General features: G+C 42.1%; 1 protein-coding gene across 1 annotated transcript in view; it reads left to right on the forward strand.

Moving 5' to 3' along the window:
• The window catches only part of LOC139379080 (ankyrin-2-like), a 136859-nt gene that overhangs the window by 34597 nt on the left and 90649 nt on the right, over nucleotides 1-11613 (forward strand). The window contains exon 3 of the mRNA XM_071121850.1: nucleotides 6687-6785. Coding sequence (XP_070977951.1) covers nucleotides 6687-6785 — 99 coding nt within the window. The remainder of the gene's footprint in view (nucleotides 1-6686; nucleotides 6786-11613) is intronic.

An 11613-nucleotide genomic window follows, 5' to 3' on the forward strand; every position in this document is an offset into this window, starting at 1 on the left:
CACCCGTCCAGCATCACTGGATGGTTCTGACTTAGAATATGTGGACAATTGCAAATACCTAGGTGTCTGGTTAGACTGTAAACTCTCCTTCCAGACTCACATTACGCATCTCCAATCCAAAATTAAATCTGGAATCAGCTTCCTTTTTCGCAACAAAGCATCCTTCACTCGTGCTGCCAAACATACCCTCGTAAAACTGACTATACTACCTACCTATCCTGGACTTCGGCGATGTCATTTATAAAATAGCCTCCAAAACTCTACTCAGCAAATTGAATGGCACTGTCTATCACGTTTTGTCTCCAAAGCCCCATATACTACCCACTACTGCGACCTGTATGCTCTCGTTGGCTGAACCTCGCTTCATATTCGTCGCCAAACCCATTGGCTCCAGGTCATCTATAAGTATTTTCTAGGTAAAACCCCGCCTAATCTCAGCTCACTGGTCACCATAGCAGCACCCACCCGTAGCATGCGCTCCAGCAGGTATATCTCACTGGTCACCCCAAAACCAATTCCTCCTTTGGCCGCCGTTCCTTCCAGTTTGCTGCTGCCAATGACTGGAATGAATTGCAAAAATCACTGAAGCTGGAGACTAATATCTCCCTTACTAACTTTAAACATCAGCTGTCAGAGCAGCTTACAGATCATTGCACCTGTACATAGCCCATCTGTAAATAACCCATCCAACTACCTCATCCTCATATTGTTTTTTTTTTTTTGCTCCTTTGCACCCCAGTATATCTACTTGCACATTCATCTTCTGCACATCTATCACTCCAGTGTTTAATTGCTAAATTGTAATTACTTCGCCACTACAGCCTATTTATTGCCTTACCTCCCTAATCTTACCTCAAATGCATACAATGTATTTAGATTTTTTTCTATTGTGTTATTGACTGGATGTTTGTTTATTCCATGTGTAACTCTGTGTTGTTGTTTGTGTCGCACTGCTTTGCTTTATCTTGGCCAGGTCACAGTTGTAAATGAGAACTTGTTCTCAACTGTCCTACCTGGTTAAATAAAGGTGAAACATTTTTTTTTACTCATGTTACCCTTGTAACCCCGTTACCCCTGTAACCCTGGTCCTCCTGTTACTCAGTTACCCTTGTTACCCCTGTTACCATGGTCCTCCTGTTACCCAGTTACCCTTGTTACCCTGTTACCCTGGTCCTACTGTTACCCAGTTACCCCTGTAACCCTGGTCCTCCTGTTACTCAGTTACCCTTGTTACCCCTGTTACCATGGTCCTCCTGTTACCCAGTTACCCCTGTTACCCTGGTCCTCCTGTTACCCAGTTACCCCTGTTACCCTGGTCCTACTGTTACCCAGTTACCCCTGTTACCCTGGTCCTCCTGTTACCCAGTTACCCTTGTTACCCCTGTTACCATGGTCCTCCTGTTACCCAGTTACCCTTGTTACCCTGTTACCCTGGTCCTACTGTTACCCAGTTACCCCTGTAACCCTGGTCCTCCTGTTACCCAGTTACCCTTGTTACCCCTGTTACCATGGTCCTCCTGTTACCCAGTTACCCCTGTTACCCTGGTCCTCCTGTTACCCAGTTACCCCTGTTACCCTGGTCCTACTGTTACCCAGTTACCCCTGTTACCCTGGTCCTCCTGTTACCCAGTTACCCTTGTTACCCCTGTTACCATGGTCCTCCTGTTACCCAGTTACCCTTGTTACCCCGTTACCCTGGTCCTACTGTTACCCAGTTACCCCTGTAACCCTGGTCCTCCTGTTACCCAGTTACCCTTGTTACCCCTGTTACCAGGGTCCTCCTGTTACCCAGTTACCCCTGTTACCCTGGTCCTCCTGTTACCCAGTTACCCCTGTTACCCTGGTCCTACTGTTACCCAGTTACCCCTGTTACCCTGGTCCTCCTGTTACCCAGTTACCCTTGTTACCCCTGTTACCCTGGTCCTACTGTTACCCAGTTACCCCTGTTACCCTGGTCCTCCTGTTACCCAGTTACCCTTGTTACCCCTGTTACCATGGTCCTCCTGTTACCCAGTTACCCTTGTTACCCCATTACCCTGGTCCTACTGTTACCCAGTTACCCCTGTTACCCTGGTCCTCCTGTTACCCAGTTACCCTTGTTACCCCTGTTACCATGGTCCTCCTGTTACCCAGTCACCCCTGTTACCCTGGTCCTCCTGTTACCCAGTTACCCTTGTTACCCCTGTTACCATGGTCCTACTGTTACCCAGTCACCCCTGTTACCCTGGTCCTACTGTTACCCAGTTACCCCTGTTACCCTGGTCCTACTGTTACCCAGTTACCCCTGCCTACTGTAACCTTTTAACTGCCTTGCGATGAGTAAGTCACCCATTTATTATGGAACTATAGTCCATAATGATAACTATTTTTATCCTAACTCTATCTGCATGTTGATTAGTTGGTATTTATGCTAGTTGTTAGTACTCCTGGGAGTACTCTTTTCTAGGGCTGTTTTGGTGACCTCAGTATTATTCTACGTGGCCGTTGAGTCACGGTAATCTCCTCTTATGCACTCTGGACATGTGTTAGTAGTACTCAACTCACTAACAACCATCGGGACCTAATGGTCTGGTGCTCAGGGCTCTATTGTCCCTGTAACCACTCTGACATCAATGCAAATGCTATCAAAAATCACATCAAACACTTATCATCAAAACAGTATCATGCTTTAAAAACTCACCTCACTGTGATTAATCAATTTGAAGAAAGAAGTTCAACAACAGGTTGAAACTGAATGGAAAACATGGTTGTTGTGGATGTTGTTTCAAAGCCTAACACAACGAAATGGACAGCGCTTTCTAAAGTGATGATTCATTCAAAACACTCTGATGCATATTGGAGCTTCTACATATGTATAGGCCTATAGTGCCCAAGCCTGAAAAAAACTATTAAAATAAGGATTCTGCTATTATAAAATATATAGCCTACCGCATATTAGACATGGCAGAAAAACATCAAATGAAGACCGATTTAAGTTATCTTTGGTACATAATTGGTCAAGCCTATATCTATAATGAATTTGTATTTGGTTTTGAATATCCTAGTAATAGGGAATTTTTTATATATTTTCATAATTAATAGGCTGAAACATTACCTTTAGCTACAGAATATCTTACCACCATGCGTTTCCATCTCACCTCTCCCTGTTCCAATCTCCAATGAGCAGAGAAAGGGGCTGTCAACAGTTTAATGAAATATGTTTTGTTTTGAAAACATGTTACTATCAATGTTCCCGAACAGATTTCCCTTGGTTTCCCAAATTGGAGAATATCACCTGTCACACAGCGAAATAACCGGAGCAGCCTATCCACATGAGTGAAAAACGTACAGGCAGGAAAGTGGCCTCCATTCGCTATTCCAGTGCATATGGATGACATGTATTTTTGTCTTGCCACTGTTCCTGTTCCTGTCCGTTTGATAATGGGTCATTCTAAATCAAAACTAATGTTATATATTAGTAAAGACAAGATTCAATTGAGGATAGTCTAATGGGTGAAAATATGATCACTTGATGAGAGAACAGCGTGTGCAGCCTGACATGCTAACCACACTGCGCACGAATGTTGATTTTGTCCACCCCCATCAGACTCAATCAGGACAAGCAGGTTGAATATCAAAATTAACTCTGAACCAACTATATTAATTTGGGGACAGGTCAAAAAGCATTAAACATTTATGGCAATTTAGCTAGCTAGCTTGTTGTTGCTATCTAATTTGTCCTGGAACATAAACATTTGGTTGTTATTTTACCTGAAATGCACAAGGTCCTCTACTCCAACAATTAATCCACAGATAAAAGGGTAAAAGTTTGTTCCTGGTCATCTTTCCTCCTTCCGGCTTCTTCTTCTTCTCTGGACTTTATATGGCGGTGGGCATCCAACTTTAAGGTGCATTACCACCACCAACTGGCCTGGAGTGTGGACCTCAGTTATCCCCAATTGCATCTCTGAGGAGATTTTTTTAACCTTTATTTAACCAAGTAGGCTATTTGAGAACAAGTTCTCATTTACAACTGTGACCTCTACGGGGAGTTTGTAAGGTGTTTGTCGACCCTCTACATTTTGCCGTCAGTACAGTGTTGGGGCAAGGCCCTACAATTACACAATACTGAAATAGAGCTGGAAATAGAGCTGGTTTTCGCTGCTAAGTGACAGGCTAAGTGAGCAGGTGGTGCATCCTTCTACGTCAAATGCAGCGTGTCTTTCCGCCTCCCTCTATGTTATACAACAGGCTCCTTCAGGGCAGTGCACAAAACATCCCACACTTTTCTTGTAGAATATATGACACACATCTTTTGTAGACAAGTGTAGAGTATACCCATTTATTCTCACTACCAGTCCTAAACATAGTTTCCCCCGTCGATAGGGGGCCTTGCTTTAAGTACAGGGACCCTCAGGAGCGGTTCAGTTCATTATAAGCAGGGTCCACGTGACATAGTCTGTTTGGGCTGACCAGGCTACAGAGGAGATTACATATTGACTGAGCGGCCCTTTTGAAACACTAGACATATTCTCCCTGGTGAAAGAGTAGTTGAATCAGTGCTGGGTCACTGGTACTCGCCCCCCGGCCCACAAGACAGAGTACTATAACCCTATAACTCTTCTCCTTCTGCTATTAGAGAGATATTTACACTCCAGACTACGACATTCCTCTTCCTAATATTTCTATATTTCGTAATTCAATTATTTTTCTTTTAAATGTGTGCGTATTGTTGTGTATTGTTAGATGTTGCTGCACTGTTGAGCTAGGAACTCAAGCATTTCGCTACATCCGCAAAAACATTTCATTAGACTGAAAGAGGGCCATTCATGAGGGAAACAATAGTAGTCATGCTTTCCTTTCATCATCTCAATCCTCCCTCCTTCTCATTGGTCAAACTCTCTTTACCTCCCGCCCCTTAATTTCTCTCCTCTTTCATTGGCTCCGTCCGTCATGCATATTCTGTCAATCATCCCCTCATGTTGTGGTGTTTTGGGAATTAACGCTTGGGTTCCTTAATCCGCAGGGTAATCTGCCTAGAGTGATATTGACATTTAATCTTCCTTTTTTTTCCTTCCCAGGCATTTAGGATCTATTTATAGCCCCAACAACAATCTTTTATTAGGTTCAGGACCACAATTATACAGAGGGAAATCACCTAGTCTTTAGCCAATTGAACTGGGACCAGTTGGTATATCTGAGTCTTGATATATCTGAGTTAGTCTTGGACGGATGTTCTGATCTAGGGTCAGGTCTTATGGGTGCATGGAAAGGAAATTCTTGGGTGGTATCCAGATTGTCATACCTTCAAATCGACCTTGTGCCATACTGGGATATTCTGTAATTCCGGCACTGAACACAATGGGTGCTATTTTCAAACACCACTGAGCCTTAGCAATGCTAACATGTATATGTAAAATCTCATAGAGAATGCTAACTAAACGCGTATTGCAAACATTTTATACATTCTCTGACCTAAAGTATTTGCAGGACAGACATCCCAGCTCATAGAGTTATACAAGGAACAAAAAAATTATACTCCCTGTTTGCTGCACAAAACAAATATTAGACAGCAAGGCTCTTGATCCAGGAAGGAATTCTCTGCTGTTACCAAGCGACGCTTGATTTAGGAAGAAGCTAATCACTTAGCTAGATAGCTAACCAGCTACTTAATTAGCAAATGAAGTACTTAACTGCAGAGCATTTAGCATATTTTAGACAGTTAACTTAATAGTTAGAAGATATTTAGCTGGCAAACATTTGGTTGTGAATTCTATACTGTAAGTACATCACCCATGCTGCACAACAGTGAGTGACTCACAAGTCTCTCGTCTTTGTGTGCTCGTAAACAAACAGCACGTGACTGGGGACTATTGGCAAGCTTCATAGTGAAAAATGATGTGACAGTTGAAATGAAGAAAACAATATTTTTTTATCTCCTAACGCATTACACAAGTTGACTACAGTTATTTACTTAAGTAGCTACAAGTATTCAAATGTATAAAAAAACAAACATAAAATAAATAGTTTCAACGGTATTGACGGTATTGAAAAATGTATAAATATCCTGGTATACGGTATATACAGCTACCGTCCATGCTTAATAGGTAGACTAGCCATGCATAAGTCCCAGCAATGCCTGACTCTGCTGTTCTGGGGACTTTTGCATTCAATGAACAAAATCACACACCAAGCAAACACCAGACTGCCACACCCATGTACACACACACACGCACACGCACGCACACACACACACACGCACGCACGCACGCACGCACGCACGCACACGCACACATACATACATACACACATACACACAAACACACACGCACACGCACACACACACGCACTGATAGGCTTTATTAATACCACCAGGCCTACATAGTAAATCCTGGTCTGGCCCTAGTCCACCACCATCGTGACACGGTGCAAATTCTAACCTCCAGTAGTGGCTTTAATATTTCTATGTCACCCCGTCAAGCGAGAAAGTAGACAACACGGTTTCACAGCCAAGAGAAGGAGGGAGAGAGGGAGAGGGAGGGAGCGGGAGGGAGAGCGAGAGAGGGAGAGGGGCACCGTTAGGTTATGGACCTTGAGGTACACCCAGTCACTTCTCTCGTTGCCTTTTTTAAATTTTTGTGTCAATCCTCCATTTTGTTTTGAAGTTGACCTTCTGTGTGTGTGTCCCTTCTTCTCTTCTTCCTCAGAATGGGCTCAACGCGTTGCACCTGGCAGCTAAGGAGGGCCATGTGGAGCTGGTCCAGGAGCTGCTGGAGAGAGGCTCTGCTGTGGACTCGTCCACCAAGGTGGGTTCCCTTACCGTTCTACCGTACAGTATGTGAGGCTAGCACAGTATGAGGGTAGCACAGGTAGGTAGTCTATTGATTCATCCACAGTTGAGTAGAGGCAGATTTGTGAAAGACTTGTTAGGAGCTTGAATTCTGGCCAGGTTTTAAAATTATATTTCTCTCAGCTGCTTTGGACTTAAGATCATAATCAAGTGAAAGCACTCCAAAGATGACATCAGGTTTTGTTTTTCTTCAGCGGCGAAATCGGATAACTGTGCATTGTTTTGTTTTGACTTGATGTTGTACTTTCCAACTGGGATCAAATCTTTCAAACAACCCCAAAAAAATGGGATGCATTTCTCAGAAAAGTCTGCTCTTTCAAGGTATCGGTCTGAAAATTAGGGACCCGAAACGTGGATAAAGTGTCACGCACGGTGTTAACCAGGTCCAAATCCTGGATCGGCTGTAGTCCTTCATTAACCTGACTCATAACCTTTTCACAGTGAGACCATACTACCATACCCAGGGCAGTCAGCCATATCCCACTGCCCCCAAAACTCAATGCACTAGAACCTAACTGTAACCTAATGCTGTCACATGACTGTGCACTCTAGAGAGTACTTCAGAGTACTGGGGTGTAGCAGGCAGGAAGGGGATACAGCTAGTTTCAATGTAAATGGAGGTAGTAATGCCAAGCTGTGGAAATGGAGAAGCCATATTCCTTCTAAGCTACATGTGTGACTTGTTAGATGTTGAAATGTAGATTCAACACTTTAATAAATATATATATATATATATATTTTTATTTCAACTTTATTTAACCAGGTAGGCAACTGCGACCTGGCCAACATAAAGCAAAGCAGTTCGACACGTACAACAACACAGGGTTACACATGGAATAAACAAACATACAGTCTATAATACAGTAGAAAAAGTCTATATACAGTGTGTGCAAATGAGGTAGGACAAGGGAGGTAAGGCAATAAATAGGCCATGGTGGCAAAGTAATTACAATATAGATATTAAACACTGGAATGGTAGATGTGCAGAAGATTAAAGTGCAAGTAGAGATACTGGGGTGCAAAGGAGCCAGATAAATAAATAAATATAGCATGGGGATGAGGTAGTTGGATGGGCTGTTTACAGATGGGCTATGTACAGGTGCTGTGATCTGTGAGCTTCTCTGACAGCTGGTGCTTAAAGCTAGTGAGGGAGATATGAGTTTCCAGCTTCAGTGATTTTTGCAGTTCGTTCCAGTCATTGGCAGCAGAGAACTGGAAGGAAAGGCGGCCAAAACAAGAATTGGCTTTGGGGTTGAATATACAGTTGGTGTTTTTGCCTCGTGGTTAGTGTTTGAATGGCTAACATGGTGCCATTTGAGGTGCCTCTCCAAATAATTACTCAAAATCCAGGACTGACTCGTCTTGTGTTGAACATCATTCACTGGGTCGTGTTTAATTTTAAGTGTGTATTTTGACATCCCAATAGGCCTACCCCAAACTTGAGGTAGATTGTCACTGAAACAAGTTTCTTGATGTGACTTGTTAATGTGTCCTAGTTAAAAGCATTTAGGGATTAATCCCAGGCTGTTGCTGGTATGAGTGATAACTCTCTGTGTCTGTGTCACAGCATCATTAGGAAGGCATTATCCCTGGCTGTATGTGTCACATAATCATTAGGAAGGCATTATCCCTGGCTGTCTGTGTCACAGCATCATTAGGAAGGCATTTTCTCTGGAAGGCATTTTCTCTGGCTGTCTGTGTCACAGCATCATTAGGAAGGCATTATTGCTAGCTGTCTGTGTCACGGCATCATTTGAAAGGCATTATCGCTAGCTGTCTGTGTCACAGCATCATTAGGAAGGCATTTTCTCTGGCTGTCTGTGTCACAGCATCATTAGGAAGGCATTATCCCTGGCTGTCTGTGTCACAGCATCATTAGGAAGGCATTATCCCTGGCTGGCTATGTCACAGCATCATTAGGGAGGCCCCCTCAACTCCATCACTGAGCCATGGGTGTCTGTGGATATGCCTGTCTGTCTGGGTTGTCAGTGATGGATTGAATGAATGAGGATGGGTGATAAAATGATGAATGGGAGTTGCTGTAGAGTAATGCGAAGGCGGTATGACAGTCATTTGTGTCGTAACGAAAATGTCATAACACTAATGAGGGAGGGAGTAGGGTATAGTTAGTTATATGAGGTTTGATCAGAGTGCCTATTATACTGTGATATATGCTGTCTCTATTTTTTTGTGGGACCTCCTTGTGCATGATTATTTTTATGGGCCTAATATATAGTAAGCAAAATGTATTAATTTGGCATGAACACAACCAGTCATGATGTTTTCATCTTATTGTCAACAAATTATAAGTAGGCTACCTGCGAATGTTCGTCCACTCCAAAATATCTCTGAGTGTGATAACATCTGGTGATTATCTCTGAGTGTGATGACATCTGGGGATTATCTCTGAGTGTGATGACATCTGGTGATTGTCTCTGAGTGTGATGACATCTGGTGATTATCTCTGAGTGTAATGACATCTGGTGATTATCTCTGAGTGTAATGACATCTGGTGATTATCTCTGAGTGTGATGACATCTGGTGATTATCTCTGAGTGTAATGACATCTGGTGATTATCTCTGAGTGTAATGATAATCTGGTGATTATCTCCGAATGTGGTTATATACACACAAAAATATACACACAAAAATGTGGTATTATTTTTGGATAGTCACAATAATATAATAGTTTGATATAAGTATTTACATGCTTTGCAAGAAGAACGATTTCCCTAATAATCCTGTTTCCATGGAGACATCTGAAATCAGGCTACCTGATGGCACTCTGCAGAAAATCACCAATCAAAATAAACATTCTATCACAGCGAACATGTTATTTTTGGGAAGCACATGCGCAGATCTGGGTGTGCACAGGAGACCTGGGAGGCTATGCTACAAGCGACGAGTTCACCAGAGCTGTCATTGCCAACCTAGCCGTCTGAGCTAGCCGCATACTGGCATCTCTCTGCAGCTCGTAAACATACACTTTATTTATTGACCTACTGTCTGCACTAATATCACTCAATATATTCAATTATTAAATATTCTATGTTAAGACCGATTTTCCATACAGCGGAGTTTCAGATATAGTAATGCCGATTAACCATTTACTGCAGTGGGCTAAATCAGGGTCACACAGAGTGATTCTTGTTAGTCTTAAACAAAGTATAAACCTCACACATGGTTATGGGCTCAACAAAAAGAAGACACCTGTAACATGTTAGACATAGAGTTGAAATCTATTCCATGTTGAGTTTGCATCCCAATATTACGCTTTATATACACCACAGAAGACTGAAATATAACAAAAACTGTTTGACATAGAAACACCGGATTTTCGTCGTAAAAAAAACAAACAAAAAATGTATTACTGGGGACGTTAAGAAACGTTTGAATAACATTCCACCCCATGAGGCCAAAGAGGGCACTTTTGTCTACGATGTTTGCGTGTTCCTATATTTTGAAAGATTTGCTCAGAAAACCAGGTGTTTTAATCAGCGTATGCTTACTTCTATTTTGACATTACACCGGTTAAGATTAGCAGAGTGAGGTGTTTACATGATTATTGTGTAATATGTCTACTGCCATAATCAGTTTAATATCGAATTACTAGTGTGCATGTCAACATACTTACTGGGTCTACACTCTTGGGGTCGGAATTAATGAATGCATCTTGTTGACAAAAGGACCTTTTTTGTAGAAAGAAAAGTTGGGACACCTGAAAATGGCTGAGATATGTGACTGTCCCGGGATGTTAGGCCACATGGAACAAAAATATTTTAAACCATGACTCAGAGGTGGGGGTGTTTGTTTAATCTGGAATACATTTTTATTTTAATATGTACCATTGTAGCAGTACAAATAGCATTTTAAACAAATAGAAGAATAACTAAATTAGGATTATTTAGAGACCACACCAAAGTTAGACTTTGTTGCATTTCGGGGGACTCATGTCTCATTCAGGGGTTCTGAGACCCCCCCTGGGCCCCCTGTAATTTGCACTCTGGGTGTGGTATGCTTGAAATTCAAACATGGGCAATGCAAAAGGCACTGCATCTCAATGCAAGAGGCGTCACTACAGTCCCTGGTTCGAATCCAGGCTGTATCACACCCGGCCGTGATTGGAAGTCCCATAGGGCGTCGCACAATTGGCCCAGCGTAGTACAGGTTTGGCCGGGGGGGTAGGGCGTCACTGTAAATAAGAATTTGTTCTTAATTAACTGACTTGCCTAGTTAAAGGTTAAATAAGAAAGGTTGAAGGTTAAATAAGAAAGGTTAAAGGTTAAATAAGAAAGGTTAAAGGTTAAATAAGAAAGGTTAAAGGTTAAATAAGAAAGGTTGAAGGTTAAATAAGAAAGGTTAAAGGTTAAATAAGAAAGGTTAAAGGTTAAATAAGAACGGTTAAAGGTTAAATAAGAAAGGTTAAAGGTTAAATAAGAAAGGTTGAAGGTTAAACAAGAAAGGTTGAAGGTAGCCTAGTGGCGGCAGGGTAGCCTAGTGTTTAGAGCGTTGGACTCGTAACCGAAAGGTTGCAAGTTCATATCCCCGAGCTGACAAGGTACAAATCTGTCGTTCTGCCCCTGAACAGGCAGTTAACCCACTGTTCCTAGGCCGTCATTGAAAATAAGAATTTGTTCTTAACTGACTTGCCTAGTTAAATAAAGGTAAAAAAATGAATAAAATAAAAATAAATAAGAAAGGTTGAAGGTTAAGTAAAGATGAAATACCAAACTGTAATAGTAATACATGTTCCTGTATTCATTTGTGTTTTTAGGCCTATACAG

Source organism: Oncorhynchus clarkii, chromosome 21, assembly GCF_045791955.1.
Source record: "Oncorhynchus clarkii lewisi isolate Uvic-CL-2024 chromosome 21, UVic_Ocla_1.0, whole genome shotgun sequence".
In the NCBI taxonomy this organism is placed as follows: Eukaryota; Metazoa; Chordata; class Actinopteri; order Salmoniformes; family Salmonidae; genus Oncorhynchus; species Oncorhynchus clarkii.